The following is a 17,317-nucleotide window of genomic DNA, read 5'->3' as shown; positions in this document are numbered from 1 at the left end:
ATTTTTAAGTGTGTAGAAGACGTGACATGAGTAGCATTTCTGCTTTGAAACTGCAGTGGTCTCCGATATTATAAAACTAAGGAACCAATCATATCAGTTTGAACGGCAGGAGAGCGACGGTTCGGATGGATGTTTGGAGAGAGGCCATGGCAGGGACTAATTGTTTAATAATATTTGAAGGTGAAAATGTAGAGTTACATCTAAACTCATTTTAAATTGGGAATGTAGGCTATAAATCTTCCTTTTTCTTCCTGATTCTGGGGGTGGGCATGGTTTGGTCACGTGATTTCAGTGGTGGGCGTTTCTGAGCCCTTTGGCTTTCCACATGGAGCTCTGAGTTAGGTGCAGGAGTCTAGAGCGGAGAGTGGAAGTGCGGAGGGCGGAAACCCAATCTAAGCACGCTTAATCTTGGCCACACACACACACACACATCAATACCAGGTATATATAGTCGCTGCCTGTCTTTCTCCTCGGCCACGGGAGCGCGCCCCGGAGCCTTTACGCGCGGAGGGAGGACGAAGTGTTCGTGAGTTTTTTGCGCCTTTGCGCATTGACTGCGCGTTGTTACGCTTTGCGCCAAACGAATGATTCCCAACTACTGGTTTGAACCCCGTTTCTTGTTGCTGAAGCACTTGCATTGGGCTTCCTACCGTGCTGCGTCAGCGTCAGCGGTTTCAGTGAAATGCAGCGTCAGATTTCTATGACGACCGGGTAATAAGTTAGTGAGTAAGTTACTTTAATGTAAACTCTGCCTATAGTTCTACATTAAAATGACCAGTACAGTTCATTAGAACTGAACACCAAGCCTATCTGAGGACTCCGGGGGCATTATTACATCCAAGTGTTTTAGAAGCTCGTAAAAGCGGTGGAAAAGTAACTAGCGTCTCTCGTTGTGCGTCTTTACGCATGCGACTCTAGCGTCTCACACTTTGCGTTTCTTTGCCTTGTACCACTTGCGCTCTCGGGGACCATGGTGGAGCACAGCAGCCTGGACCCGATGTTCCTCAGCAAGTACTGCCCCAGCTCTTCTTCCTCCTCGACGTCCTCCACCTCCTCCTCGGACCGGGAGAAGAAGCTGCTGCACACGCTGCGCGGCAGACTGGGTAAGAAGTACCCGCAGAAGAGCGGCGAGGTGCTGAGCGCGCAGTACGGCATCAACCTGCTGCTCGTGGGGGTGGCGCTGATGCTCGCGCTGGCGTACCAAGGCCCCACCGCGAGCGAGGAAACCGTGCTGTCCTTCCTCACGGCGCTCATGCTCGTGCAGCTCACGTGGATGCTCTGCTACATGGTGCGGAGGGAACGCAGGCGCAGCGTGCCGCCCGAGAGAGACGCGCACGCCGCCACCAGCTGGATTCGAGGTAAGAGCGCCTTTCACCCGCTACGGCTGGTCCGCGAGGGGCCCTTCAGTGGGCAGTTTAAAACAGGAGAGTCACAGAAAAAGGAAGGAAAGGAAGAGAATGAGCACGGATGGTGGCAATATGTTAACATTCTCTGTTAATAATCATTTAATCAATCAATCAATCAATCAAGCTTTAATTAAGGATGACCCTCATTTCTAGTGAAATCGAGGCCATACAGAAAGTAATGATAAAATAAATAAACAGCAATAAAAAAATAAACAGTTGTGAGAATTTTTTTGTAAACCCATACAAAGCAATAATAATAATAATAATAATAATAATAATAATAATAATAATAGTAATAATGGGACATGATTAGAAAAAAATTAAAAACATACAACTATATATATAAAATTACAGAAACAACAAAATTAATAATCGAGGTTGAAATAATAAGAAAATATGGTAAATGACAAACAAAATTGGATTTATTTCATTTTATTTCATTGACTAAAAAAACTAAACTAAAACAAAAAAAAGTCAACTAAAATTATGACGTTTACTAAGATCAAATAATTATAATATTATTAAGCAGCGAAAAATACTAAAACCATGTTAAAGTTCATTAAGACCCAATAGGAATAATGAAATAATTTATATATTCACTATGGCAAATATAAAAACAACAAAAACATATTAAAGCCAAACATAATGTTATCTATAATCCAAGAGTAATAAAATAATACAATCAATGAATAAAAATGGCATACAAGTATAAAGTAAGAACTGCATGAGTGTCCAAAGTAATGAATTTTAAAGCAGAGGGATAAACAGAGCTCTATAAATTTAAGCGCAGTACACAACATCACCATAATCCAGATATTTTTTACACATTGTTTCAATAAAGGCAGCCAAGATGTTGTTAGTGTGGTAATTACTAAAATTAGAGTCACCTTCTAGCCACATGCCAGAGTATGTATTCACATATTCACTTGTATTCAACTCTTTCAGTGTCAGATGCCAACAGGGTTGTGATTTTAAAAATGTCATAGACACTGGAAAACAGCAATTAGTTTTCTCTATACTTCTCTATATTTAAGGCTGGTTTTATTTGTAAAATGTATTAAATAATTCCACTGCAACTCAAATATGTTCTGCAGAGCAGTACAGAATAGTTTGCAACCCAATTTGGCTGTGACAATGCATTTATACAGATATTATATATTAAACAATTGGTCCAAGGATTGAACCTTGAGGCACCCACTTAGTTACTGGTATTAGTTCTGTTTTACTTGGTCACAGTGTCACACATTACTGTTTTTCAATATAATTTCTAGTCTAACTTGTAGCACTTAAGTCAAAGCCATTTTTGTAGTTTTTATTAAGTAAGTAATGAAAGCTCAACTGTATCAAAAGCGTTTAGAGAGATCAATGAAAATGACTTCACAGTGTTTTTTTCTGTCAGGGATGTTGAGACGATTGTCTGAAATGTGTGCTATAGCAGGGTTTGTGCTTTATTTTTCTCTAAAATCAGAATGGTAGACACAGAATTTGATCTGAATCTGAATTTACCTGAAGAAATTAGATTAAGGCTAATCATTTACAAAGGGTTCTCCGGTTTTGGCTCAGCCTGACTGTTTCAGATGTGTCTGACATTGACTGAAATGCATTCGTGAATTTAAATTGTTGGTCAGTACTGTTTATTTATTCAGGTTTTATTGAGCTTTCTTTATGGTCAAACATTTTAAAGATGTATATGGATTTTGGAGGTATCAAGTGACCAATTAATTAGTTCCATGAGCAGGGAAAAGTCAAAGATTTCTTTGAAATGAGTAAAATGTTAAATAAAAGGTCACTTCTTTGTAAGATGTCCAGAAATGAATCAATTTACAATGAAAAGATGATGCTCAGATATTCATAGTATTTAAGTATAAAGTAGAAGATGGCAAAATCAAATCCTACCACTTCTTAAACCTTTGGAGTAAGGCCTTAGTTTGGAGTGATTCATAAACTGATCATGAATCTTTATTTAAAATTTTTAGATATATGTTCACAAATTCACTTAAAAATAAAATATTGAACTTGACCAAGGATTTTGAGGACTTTAAGCAAACAGTATAGTGGGTATGTTAGTGACTCTTATTTTTTTGTGAAATAAAAGTGTGGAAAGCACACATCATCAAGCACAACCCCAGGGCTAAATCCTGACCCAGCATATAATCCTAAATCTAAACATAACCCAACAATATACAGGAACTCTAGCAGCATGTGTATTTCATGCTTTATTTGCACAAAAACAAAACACTGCCAGGTACAATTACACAAAAATAACTCAAAATTACATATTTTCCTTACGTTATTTTGGCATCTCAACATAATCACATTTTAAAAATCAAAATTAGAAATGATTTGCTATTACACTGATTTTTTAAAAATTTATTATTGTCAACATTCTGAGATCCTTCATCCAAACTTTATTTTATTTTTAGATACTAAATATTGAGGTACAGATTTTTAAATAAAAAATTACTCAAAGTGTTTTTGAAGAATTACATAAAGAGAACTGTGGTGAGAACAGTACTCAGGAGCATAGCAAAGAATAAAAACTGCGGTATTCACACTGAGACCCAGTCTGGGGTAGAAAAAATTGGGGGATATTAATATATATATTTTTAAATTCTGAATTCTGTTCTTAAGGTACCCACTTTTAAACAGAGCTGAAACATTAAGGGATATTATTGGTGCCCTGTGCTGGCCTGAAGTCTCTTATGTTATACATATGGTTTATAGCAAGGAATAGCCCTGATGACTTTCAATTTCTGTATTTTCTGTAACTACTGTAATGGCCAGAACCATGTTCTATGGCAGCATGTTAGTTATATAGGTTATATATATTGGGAATAAGTTTGGCAAAACCTATTTTGGTCAAAACTCTAGAACAATACTATGGATACCATAATGTTCAGGGTTCTGCACTATGGCACTAGGGTAGACACTAGCAATAAGACGGCATTAGGTATGAAGTGTAAAAATGTGCTCTTTAACTTGCAACAAAGATAACCCTTAGCTCTGCTCTGTGGCCCTGAGATGAGGTGTACATGTTGTAGCTGATTTTAGGGGCTTTATTGCATCTGTGTGCAGGAGGTCTCACCATGCTGGCACTGCTTTCCCTCATCATGGATGCTTTCCGCATTGGTAGCTTTGTTGGGTATCAGGCCTGTGTGTCCGTCATGTTGGGGGTCTACCCAGTGGTCCATGCTCTCCACACTGTGTCACAGGTGAGTTCACCAAATTATTACTTAGTGAAGTTACAGAAAATACAGTGATATACAATATAAGTCCATAAATCTGAAAAAGCTTGAGTCTATGGTCTCCATGCCAAATCCCAAACTTTGAAAAGAATGATAGAAAGCATGCTAGCATGGATCTGTGGAACTATGCTCTATTGAGCGATGAGTTGAAAAAGACATTTGTGATTATTTCTGGAGCAGCATATATACCTATATCTAGATAGATATAGAATGGAGTTCCCAGAACTTTAGGTATCGTTGGCACAGTAAAAGTGGGCAAAAGATCTATTAACACTTCAGAAAAAATGTTGGAAGAGAATGTGTGTGCAAATTTTTACCACATCTCCAAAATTCAGACCCCTGAATCATTTGTCTCAAAACATTCTTTGAACATGCTGATATTAACATCACTGATATTAGTGGTGATCAGACTTTCATATCACACAAGCCTAGTGCACTGTAACTGTACACACACTAAACCCAACTGTTTTTGCAGATAAGTTATTTAGAAAAGGTTTTTAAAAAATTCTTGAATCAAGTTTATCATTATTAATTCAGTTTTGCTCTCTCCTGGTAGTGCTAAGGAGTTTGGGTGGTCTGTAAACAATGCCTGCTCTGTTCCACACACTCATACAGAGCATGAACGTCTTTCATTTTGCTCTCTAGCTATGGTCTCTTCTTCTAGGCTGTTTCAAGGCTTTAGTATGATTGACCATTTTAGGCAGCTTTCAGATTTCTTAGATCTGATGACGGTCCAGACTTTTTTTTAAGAGTATCTGACATTGCATTAAAATAACCTTGACCACCAGTGATTATGAAGCCCAGTTAGAGGTGCCACCAAGGGTGGGTTTAAATCTTCATTTTTAATCTCAGTGGATGCACCCATTATGAACAATTCCCCAGTAAATAAACTAATCTAAAATGAGTCTGTATCTGATTATCCAGTTTAGGGTGGTGTTGGGTCCGGGGCCTACCCAGAATCATAAAGGGGGCGCTAATTCTTCACAGAGCGATACACACTCACTCACACCTATGGACACGTTTTTGAGTTGCCAATCAACCTGCCAATGTGTGTTTTTGGATTGTGGGAGGAAACCAGAGCACCTGGAAGAAACCCGCACCGACACAGGGAGAACACACCAAACTCCTCATAGACAGTCACCTGGAGTAGGACTTGAACCCACAACCTCAGAATCCTGGAGCTGTGTGACTGTGACACTACCTGCTGTGCCACCTGCTTGTCCTATAGCAGTCAAACCAAATTACTATTCTGCACATTGGTCTGTGTAGGTTTATGATGATTAATCTTTTTTTTCATAATTGCAGGTGCACTTTCTCTGGTTCCACATCAAGGATATCATTAAGAGACACGAGACATGGGAAAGGTAACAGTCTTACATTTTAAAGTTGATACAAAGCTGGTATTGCAAAGAAATATTAACTAAAACTGCCTAAATAGATGTAAAAGTAGCAAGTAAGAACTATCTTGAGTAGGGTGTACTGAAATTTTTCTATTTTTCCTTTAGTCCAGGACTTCCCAATCCCAGTCCGGGTCATTTTCTACCTCATTTGGTTCAGCTAATTAATAAATTAACATGCTACTATTGGTCTTGTTCAAGTGTATTGTGTAGGGAAAACCCAAAATTGTCCAACAATAAAATAATACAATGGACAATTAAAGTTTGGTATTTATATGGAGCTAAATCAGTGTCATAAGTATTTGAATAGTTTAAATATATATAAAAATCTGATTCAAATACTTATGTCATTGATTTGGCTAGTCCAACTAGTATATGTAAGTGAATTGCTGCTTAAGGAAGCAATGTTGGACCACCCCCCAATCTTCTGAAGATTAGTTTGTGCCAGTTTGCTTTGTGGTGGTTAGTAGGGATGATGTATACACGTACATTGTAAAATAGTCCTGTATAGATACAGTATGCTGTGTTATTGTTGAATTTGTGTGGTTGTTTGCCGTAGGTTTGGTGTTATCCATGCTGTGTTCACTAACCTCCTGCTCTGGAGTAACGGAGTGATGACTGAAGCTGAACATGCTCTCAATGACCACAAGAGACGACTCGTAGCTCTTGGATATTTCAACTTCACTGTGGGTAAGCCATGGGCCTGTCTGTATGTGAATGTGAGAGAGAAAGATATGGTGTGAGCTGCCTGTTGGTTAAGAAAGTGGACAATAGTCCCCTTGAGGCTTGCTCCACTGGTCCTTTCAGAGGAGGTTGGTGCAAGTAATCCAGCGTGTATTTTTATTTTTTTTTTTGACTAGGCTAGGGTTTCAGGCAGCACACACACTTGCCCCTTTGCCCCTTCCCCCGTGACTAGCCCTCTTCTGCCCCCACACGCTTAATCTGGATGTTGCCCCATTCTCCCTCCTCCTCTACCACATTTCCTTGGTTGAAGTTGCTGTTAAGGTAACTGATACTCCGCAGACCTCTGCTCTCATATCCGGCCAAACAGAAGCCCCACTGACCCCACAGCTGCTCTGCCCACTGGTTTGGCACGATTATCAACAATAAATGCATTACTGATATGAATGTCACTGACAATAAGCACAATAATGACTTGTTTATGCTTTTTCCATTATGCTTTTTTGATTTTAATGAACGACAGATTTTGAATTAAAACAAAATCATGAAAGTGTTATGTAAGAGTTAAACCTCAAGAGTTGCTCATCACATCAGTGTGATAAAACCTTGTGGATAGTTACAAGATAGATACAAGATGTAAAATGAAGTCAGGCTGAGCATTGCCGATAACTTCAGTTGAAAGTATAGGTCTGGGCTCTTTGTTGGTTTTTGTTTCATGAAGATAGACAAAGTAGGGAAAAAACCATGCTCCCACATCAGTAAAAGTGCACAAAATGGGATGAGACAGGTGTTACATTTATTTTAATATCTTGTGATTTTTTGTTTTATTAAACATAAAAAGGGTTACAATCTATTGACTCTTTACTACAAGCTGAAGGGGGTGTGGGAGGAGTGAACTTGCTGGTAGAGGCTGAAAAAGTGTTTAAGGTGGCATATAAAGGCAAAATGCAAGTAACAAGACAAAAGCACTTTATACAAATTAGGGGTTACACTGAGACTGAGAGTGTGAATTCACAAATGAACAAAGCACAATATTTACAAAGAATAAAAACAAATTGCAGTTGAAACCTAAGAAAGTGTCAAGGCAGAGGGCAGAGTTAGGGTCAGAGACAAGATCGCACTCTGATCCAGTCATGAACAGCACTTGGACCAATAAGTGGATGAACTGCAGCCTAACAAGGCAAGATGAGTTTTGCATGACCTCGAAAGGCAATAGACGTTCAACCATCAGAGATATTGAAAGGATATTGTCACAAGTGAAGGCAGTGACAGAATTCTGTGTAACAGCTGGGGATAGATACTGGAAAAATAAAAATCCTGAAGACATCTACATTTACATTTTACTATTTTTACTTACACCTAGAAAGATAAATACAGAGTTGGAAATACCCATGTTTTCACACAAGATGAAGAAGAGTTAAGTACAGCATAAGTGATGACAAATCAGGTGCTAAGTTTGGTTGAAGTTGAAGAAAGGGCAAAAAAGGGATATGGTACAGAATAGGAGACTTGGAGAAGCATTAGTAACTTGAGTAAGATTGTATTGGATCTAAACAGTCAAAAGTGATGTGCTCAGAATTTACAACTAAAACCCCTTTCACATATGAACTTTGGAGAAACTCCAGAGTATCAGGTCAGGAATTCTAAAGAATCATCCATTCACCACAGAGGGAGAACCATTCAGACACATTTTTGCAGCTGGAGATAATCAGTGTGCTTTAGGCATGGAGCGGCACTTGTGCAGCACATGCGGGAGTACTCTGGGACATTAGTGTCTCCATTCACACATGCACTTACTCAGACATTACTAGTCTTTACTAGTGGGATAAATTCTGTATAACAACTGTACGGGACAAATGTTGTGGACTGAAGTTGGTCCCTTCCCAGAATTTGATAGAATAAAGGGGCTTTATTACCTTAAGGCCAGATCTGTGGCAGACAGAAGAACTGAAAACATAGCTTTGTTAAGGGCCTTGAGTGAATCTGGAGTGGAATGAGAAGTCCATTTAAAATCTGAATCAGATGGTGAACAGGTTAGTGCAACAAATTAAGCAGTGTGTTCATGTATCTGATTTGATCAAGTGGTAGGAATAGAGAAGGGAGGGGAATCTTCAGGTAGAGCAGAAACAACAGTAAAAGTAGAAAACAGAGGTGGGTTCTGGACAATAAGTAGGACATACCTAAAGTCAGACACCAGATCTTAGCAAGGGATAACCCTACAGGCTAGGGCATAAATGTCACCTGAAGGCACATGTGGAAGAGTGTCTGCTACCATATCAAACACCTCTGGAAGTTGCCTCTGAATATGAGTTACTCTAATACCTCCCCTTCAGTCTGGACTTCATTGATTGGAATCATATTCAGGGCAAGTGGAAACATAGCTGCAGGGCTGTCTTCAAATACAAAAGCTGACTGTAGCTCTGGGGTGGCACCTGTGAGCAAAGCAAGATCCCTCAGTGGCATAGGTTCTGTGAAAGAGGCTTTAGTGCAGAGAAGCCTTGTGCAATATCTTTGATACTGGATACTGAATACAAGTCCAGGGTGTGTTCTTGCCTTGCGCTCAGTGATTCTGGGTAGGCTCCTGACCCACTGTGAGCCTGAACTAGATAAAATAGCCACAGATAATGAATAAATTAATTCACTCAATTATTATGATACTAAACATTTTGCCTTATCACTTCTATCCTTCCCTCATTTTCAGATCCTGAGGAACCCAACTGTAACTGCACAACAAGTGCATGCTCAATGTTCAGTAGCAGCTTGTACTACCTCTGCCCCTTCAACATTGAGTACCACATCTTCGTCTCGGTCCTTCTCTTTGTCATGTGGAAAAACATTGGTCGCAACTTAGACCACCAGACCAACCAGAAGCATGCATCAGGAAGTGGTTCTTGTCTGCTTCTAGGGCCTCTTTTAGGTCTGCTCACCTTGGCCAGCTCCATTACTGTTTTGATCATCTACATCATCCATGTAGAAGAGTCAGCAGATGCCCGTGAAAGGGCAATTTCTATGTTCTACACTTTTGGCATTGTGATTCTGGCCTGCATGAGCCTGGCTGGAGCCATGGGACTCTTGATCTACCGAGTGGAGGAATGGCCTATGGACACAGCACCGAATCCAGCCAGGACTCTTGATGCCAAGCTGCTGCTGGGTTCGTCTGTGGGATCATGGCTCTTATGCTGGTGCAGTGTGGTAGCAGTGAGTGGGGCTAAGAGTTACTCTTCCTATCAATGGAGCAATCTAGCCTATGCATTGTTGTTGGTCTTGGAGAAGTGTGTGCAGAACCTGTTCATCATTGAATCCCTCTACCGTCGGCGCCGTGAGCCTGGAGAACTCACAGTCCACAGTACCACCTCTCATGAGATTTTCTCAGTCGCGTCATCCATGGCACCTCCATACGACGGCATTGTTAACCATGCGTTCGAAAGTCCAGACAAACCCTTTGAGGTGCTAGAGAGCAGCAAGAGTGATAAACACACATATGACAAAAAGAGCAAAGATGTGTCTCTTTCTATGGGACATGATGTCCAGGACACACCTGGCAAGAAGAGGCAGGTCCTGAAAAATATTGCCATCTTCCTATTCATGTGCAACATTTCGGTGAGACTCCTCATTATTGCAAACGCTGCTATCAGTGTAGTCTTGTGTGATCCAGAACCACTTCTCTAATAGTGCTTTTCCATTGCATGGTACCAACTCAACTTGGCTCAGTTCTACATTGTCTGTTCCTGGTTGGTTTTCCATAAAAACAGCTCCCTCCACAAAAAATAGCCAGTGTCGTCTCAAACCCTGTCTCTAACAAATGTGACCTATGCTGTAGCTGGAGATTTTACAGATGAAGAGTTTGTGCTGGACAATCAGTGCTCTGCAAGTTTTACACATCACAGTTTAGTCCCTATTCGGCTCGCTTTGGACTATGAGACTAAATAAGAACCTGGTTCTAGGACCAGAACTCAAATAGCAGAAAAGCAGAAAAGCTGAGCTGAGTCTCAGTGTGTACCACTCAGTGGAAAAGCGGCTTTAATACAAATGGTTAGATTCTGGTAGAGCTTTACAATACTAATGTTTAATGTTTTACTAACTTTAATGTTGGTTGCAACAAATATACTGTTTGTCCTTTCAGGCAAAACATTTATTACAAGTTTGACCACTAGGGGGTCACTGAAAAACTTTATTCCCCCATAAACACAGTCTAAGATTCATATAGATCCATTTGCTCATTGTGTTGCTATGTCTCTGTTTGAAGTCTTCAATTCATGTGCTGTTTCTTATTATGTTTCATAGCTCTGGATCCTGCCTGCATTTGGCTGTCGGCCGCAGTTTGATAACGGCCTGGAGGAGGCTTCCTTTGGGTTCCCAATCTGGAGCACAGTGCTGAATTTTGCCCTTCCCATGAGCCTCTTCTATCGCATGCACTCGGTGGCTGCCCTTTTTGAGGTTTTCCGCAAGATCTGAGAACCTGACCCAACACTGGTTCTAGCCAGAAATGTGGTGAATGAGGCAGTTCTCAAAACTGAACCTTTTTTCTTCCTATGCTGATTGGATAGAATAAAAACTGCCTGCCTTCTCCTTGCAATGATTGGATAGACTATGTCTCTCACAAGGTGTTGTGTTGTAGACATGCAGAACTTTGAAGCATTTCTAAGTACATTCAACACCTTGAGAGCCCCATATGCACGCTATGCAACCTGTCCAAATGTTCTCAGTTTGGTTGTTTTTAAGATCTGCCTTCAGTTCTTTCTCTGGCTTGGAGCTGAGTTGCTTTTTGTTGGTGCTAATGCTAACCACACATTTAAGTTTCAGGTCATAAAATTGCAAAATTCCTTGAAATACACTATATCCTTAGGGTAATCAATATGGTGCGATATTAATGAGTGACCTGTAATATTTTTTTTACCAAAATAGTTACATTTATCAGTTTATATGAACATTGATTGATCTAGATGGATCAAGATGATCACATATTAATATTAATCTGGCTTCTGCAGTATCTGTATTTCAAAGTGCAGTGCAAAAATATCTACAAACCCTTGATATACTGCTGCCTTAGTTGTTAGAAATTGCACATCAACAAAACAGCCAGTCAGATATAGGTTAGGAACTCTTACTGTGAAATACAGACAAGGGCATGCAGGAGTAAAGCATGTCCCTGCAAATCGACTCCCTTGGACTCTGGTTTAATTATCTTATGTCAGCTAAAATACATGCTTGACTTCTAATTTAACTACATTTCTGTGAAATAGCGGGTTCGATGGAGGTACGATTTCACTGAATACGAGTGAGGTCCACTAAGCTCTTTTATGGACCCCCGGTTACAGATTGCAGTTGCATCCCAGGGATCAAATATGTCCCGAAGATGGCACCAATACTTAGAATAAAGAAATATTTTGACATACCTCTGATGGTATGTATTTACACCATATTTGGGAACAGTAAATATCACTGTTACTTCAATTTATTTTCAAGAAGGCAGAAATAATTTCAGTGAGCGACTGTTATAGTGTACTTTCCTCAATTATGCGAGACACATCAGGACTCTCCCTTATAATACTCTTAACTAATCGATGTACACAATAGTATGTATTCTAACTATTCATGCATTTGATATTAATTAATATTTCATGATTTTTTTATTATTTGTTTCTTATTAGGTCAAAAAGTGATCAGTACTGAGCAGTGGGTTTACACTTATTATTCCATTTTAAAATCTATTATCATGTTTCTGATTCTGGTGGTCAGTTGTTCTTTTGTTTCTAATTGTCAGTTGATGTTAAGCCAACCTATATATAGTTTGTTATTATCATTAATTGCATATCAGTTCTCAGTTTTCATATTTATTTACACTGTTTAAAATCACTGATGAAAAATGGGCACCTGTAGTGTCCACTGCTCACTTGCTCACGAACACAGAACAAATACAAAGGCTTTTATTAATATTTAATGTTAACTTTTTCAATACTACACCACATGCTTCTGTTGGGAACAGTAAAAGGGCTACAGTAACAGAAAGAAAAACAATCTGTTATTTTGTTTTGAGTTCTGTATTTGTTTGTATATTATATGTACTTTGATGGATCATGTTCTCTTGTGCCAGCGATGCTAAAGACTTGAATTCCTCTGTTGATGAGAGTCCAGAGCCATACATACAGTAAAATGATCTCAATATATATTTTACATACTGTGTTACTGAGTTTCAAGGAGTGTTCAAACAAATATAACAGATTATATGTGAACTGTACACAAAACAGCAGTGAAATGTCGATTTTATTTGTTTGTGTGTGTGTTTTGTCCTTTAAAATTATTATTATTTTGCTTTAGAGGTGGCCAGGTTGGTGCAGCAGATAGTGTCACTGTCACAAAACTCAATCGTTCTGGGGTTGTGCGTTCAAGCCGCACTCCAGGTGACTGTGGGGTGTGTGGTGTGTTCTCCCTGTGTCCGCGTGGGTATCCTCCAGGTGCTCTGGTTTCTTCCTATGGTCCAAAAACACAAGTTGGCAGGTGGATTGGCTTCTCAAAAGTGTCCGTAGGTGTGAATGTGTGACTGTGTGTCACTCTGTGATGGACTGGCTCCCCCTCTATGGTGTGTTCCCGTCTTGCGCCCAGTGATTCTGGGTAGGCCCTAGACCCTCCGCCACCTTGAACTGGATAGTGTTTACAGACAATGAATGATTTTGCTTTAATATGACAAGAGAACAGAAACTGCATTGTAATTTTGGCCCCTTTGGCCCATGATTATGGTTAAGATGTGGTTTGTTTTAGGCCTTTATTTGATCTGGGAAAAAAACTCTGTTTTGGTCAGAATATTTTTCTGGGATTTTATTAGATGTTCAAATAAGTTTTAAAGTTTTTTTGTGTAATGTATAATTGTAATTCAATAATTCTAATATTTAATGGTAACTGTGGCATAGTATTTAATTAATGACAATTGTCATTTTATTCAAAAAACAAGTGTAAACTAAAAATAAATACACTACATCCACAAAGACTAACATTGAAATCCCCATCTTTACATCATCTAAACCAAAACTGACAATATTATCAATATAATATTATAATAAGAAGAGAACAAATCCATTGCCACCACCAGTAAATTCTTTACTCACCATTTTCACAATACTTCATGTTTAGGTTGTTTTTTGTTGAATAAAATGACAAAAGAGCAGCATATCATTGAGTTTTGAATTACAATTATAAATGCTTTAAAGCTTAATTGTACACCTAATATTTGGGTTACAATGAATCTGCAGTTTAAATGTTGGGCTTAGATTTGATTTATGTGTCATTATGGGCTGAGATTCATTTTAGGCTAGAATTCAGTTAGGACTAGCATATATTTTATGATTCAGTTATATTCAAGTTCCAGTTTGATCGGGGGTTATTTTGTGCCAGGGTTAAGTTCAGGTCCTGTCTGGGCTAGAGTTCAGTTTGGAAAAGAATTCAACTGGGGCTAGAGTTTGAAATGTAACACTCAAGCTGAATCAGAATTTAGTTTTAGTTGTGATTAAACTTAGTTTGGGAGAAAGATTCAATTAGGCTGGGAGTCAGTCTGGGACAAAATTAATAATTACTAGTAATTCAGAACAGGTGGATCTCCAGTTTGGGGAAAGAATCAGTTTGAATATAGCTTTATTTGATTCACTAGTCCTCATTTGGGAAAGCCTGACTCTGGACAGTTCTAGGGATGGTTTAAACAACATCTGCTCTCACACAAGTTAGCTGTGCATATTTACGGTATGTGACACATTTGTCATAATTGTCACTGTTTTACCAAAACCTTATATCTCTAAAACAGCGACTGGAAAAGACGAGAAAACACATTCTAAGCTTCTGGATTTTTTATTGCATTTTTTTCTTTTTTGGCACTTGGCACTTACAGCGATGTAAACATTTCATATTACATTGAAAAAATGTTCTTTCATAGTATGTTTACAAGATGAAGTTCTCTCATGTACATGTCTGTATGTATATTACATTAAGTCCTAATGCAACAGCTTGACAGTCTAGTTACTGAATTGTTACATTTACATTTATGGGACGTGACTGTCACTCTACTTCAGACGGACTTAAAATATGAATCATGTTAAAGATGATTAAAGTACACTAAATTCTCAAAGTAATTTGCGAATATTTTACTAAACAAACATTCCCAGGATTTTTACAATATATACTAAATATATTTGTGTAAGTTCACATTAACTTCTGGATATAGTGTTAAAATACCTAATGCCAGGCTTAGGCTTCTTAAAATAACAAAGTTGTATATTTCCCTATCACCTCCTCCTGACATGAAATGAAACTGTTTACTTACTTCATTAATGTACAGGTAAGTGTTGGATGTGGTGGTGCCTGAGGCTGTACACTGCCTGAAAGTGCTAAACGGGTTCTGACAAGTTGTGCTACCAATCAATACCTATTCTCTAGCAGCTCTGCTCATGCCCAGACCGACAGTTTTGAATGTGTTCATGTGTTTCTCATGAACTGTTCCTCAGGTGCTGGTCATAAAAAAAAGATTTATTTCAGTAATTCCATTCTAAAAGTCAAACTTTATTATTTATATTATTCATTACACACAGACTAATATATTTCAAGTGTTTATTTCTTTTAATTTGATGATTATAACTGACAATTAATGAAAACCCCAAATTCAATATGTTAGAAATTTTGAATATTGTGAAAATTTGACTTCAATATTGAAGACACCTGGTGCCACACTCTAACCAGCTAATTAACTCAAAACAAAACCTTAAATGCTATCTCAGTCTAGTCCTGTAGGCTACACAATCATGGGGAAGACTGCTTGACATTTGTCCAAAAGACAACCATTGACACCCTACACAACAGGGCAAGACACAAAAGGTCATTGGTAAAGAGGCTGCTGTTCATAGAGCTCTGTGTCCAAGCACATTAATACAGAGGCGAAGGGAAGGAAAAGATGTGGCAGAAAAAAAGTGTACAAGCAATAGGTATAACTGCACCCTGGAGAGGACTGTAAAATAAAACCCATTCAAAAATGTTGGGGAGAATCACAAAGACTGGACTGCAGCTGGAGTCAGTGCTTCAAGAACCACCATGCACAGACATATGCAAGACATGGGTTTCAGCTGTCGCATTCCTTGTGTCAAGCCACTCTTGAACAAGAGACAGCATCAGAACCATCTTGCCTGGGCTAAAGAGAAAAAGGACTGGACTGCTGCTGAGTGGTCCAAAGATACATTCTCTGGTTAAAGTAAATTTTGCATTTCCTTTAGAAATCAAGGTCCTGGAGTCTGGAGGACGAGAGGAGAGGCACACAATCCATGTTGCTTGAGGTCCAGTGTAAAGTTTCCACGGTCAGTGATGGTTTGGGGTTCCATGTCATCTGCTGGTGTTGGTCCACTGTGTTTTCTGAGGTCCATGGTCAACACAGCCGTCTACCAGGAAGTTTTAGAGAACTTCATGCTTCCTGCTGCTGACCAACTTTATGGAGATGCAGATTTCTTTTTCCAACATGACTTGGCACCTGTACAAAATGCCAAAGCTACCATGGTATCCTTGTTCTTAATTGGCCAGCAAACTCACCTGACCTTAACCCCAATGTGAAGAGGAAGATGTATAATACGCCAGACCCAATAATGCAGAAGAGTTGAAGGCCACTATCAGAGCAACCTGGGCTCTCATAACACCCGAGCGGTGCCACAGACTGATCTGACTCCATGCCACGCCACATTGCTGCAGTAATTCAGGTAAAAGGAGCCCCAACTGAGTATTGAGTGCTGTACATGCTCATACTTTTCACGTTCATACTTTTCATTTGGCCAGCATTTGTAAAAATCCTTTCTTGTATTGGCCTTAAATAATATTCACATTTTCTGAGATACTGAATTTGGGGACTCTCACTGTTGTAATTTGTAATCTGCATTAAAAATGTGTATATTTTCCATTTTAAAACCCAAAACGGTCAGCGCCGCCACCACGTTGGGTCAGACAAAGCAGAGACAGAGCTGCAACACTATTGGTCAGGGGCGCAAATTCGCATGTCTAAATTCGCAGCCACAAACCCGTGTGACTGCAGCTTTATATGTCTCTGCAAAACTAGCCAGCGAACCACTGCAGATAGAGAATGACACAGCTATATTCATTTGAAGGCGAAAACTCTAGTAGCCATGATAACTGAAGTAGCCATGATAAATTGCAATCGACTTGCATGGTCTTGGAGATTGATCTGTTGATCGCTATCGACTGGTTGGTGACCACTGACCTAGGGTGTTCTTTTTTTAAATATATGTACTCACTTTTGAAGAGCTTGTTGTACATTTGCCTAATGAAGCAATAAGATAAATTCATACCAGGTGTGGTAATCTTGCCACAACATGCACCATGCCATATATTAATTATTGTAGCCTTTCACACTGGCAGTCATGTGGTAATGCAAAAATATATATATATGCAAAACTAAGCTTTGAGTCTATTTTTGATGTGTGATGTATGCAATCTAGCTGTTTCTATGCAGAAAACGTATAGCATTCAGTTCAATGGCTGAATGTGTGTTATAAACCAGAAAACAAACTAACAAACATGTTAAACTGTAGCAGAATTTCAAGAGTGCAAA

General features: G+C 39.0%; 1 protein-coding gene across 1 annotated transcript; it reads left to right on the top strand.

Moving 5' to 3' along the window:
• The first annotated feature begins 970 nt into the window (after nt 1–970).
• otop1 (otopetrin 1) lies at nt 971–11,379 on the top strand. Its single transcript, XM_066643038.1, has 6 exons — nt 971–1,358; nt 4,482–4,618; nt 5,957–6,015; nt 6,608–6,738; nt 9,431–10,329; nt 11,014–11,379. Exons 1-6 carry the CDS (start codon nt 971–973, stop codon nt 11,182–11,184), a joined length of 1,785 nt encoding a protein of 594 aa, XP_066499135.1. The 3' UTR covers nt 11,185–11,379.
• Nucleotides 11,380–17,317: the final 5,938 nt, after the last annotated feature.

The sequence above is a fragment of the Hoplias malabaricus genome, chromosome 13, assembly GCF_029633855.1.
Source record: "Hoplias malabaricus isolate fHopMal1 chromosome 13, fHopMal1.hap1, whole genome shotgun sequence".
NCBI lineage: Eukaryota > Metazoa > Chordata > Actinopteri > Characiformes > Erythrinidae > Hoplias > Hoplias malabaricus.
This window is presented reverse-complemented; position numbering and strand designations above follow the sequence as displayed.

Excerpts from the sequence above, each read along its gene's own strand:
- otop1 (XM_066643038.1), top strand. The coding sequence starts at position 971 with ATGGTGGAGCACAGCAGCCTGGACCCGATGTTCCTCAGCAAGTACTGC. Across the intron at positions 4,619-5,956 it reads CTCTCCACACTGTGTCACAG|GTGCACTTTCTCTGGTTCCA; the intron begins GTGAGTTCACCA and ends TCATAATTGCAG. Across the intron at positions 6,739-9,430 it reads ATATTTCAACTTCACTGTGG|ATCCTGAGGAACCCAACTGT; the intron begins GTAAGCCATGGG and ends CCTCATTTTCAG.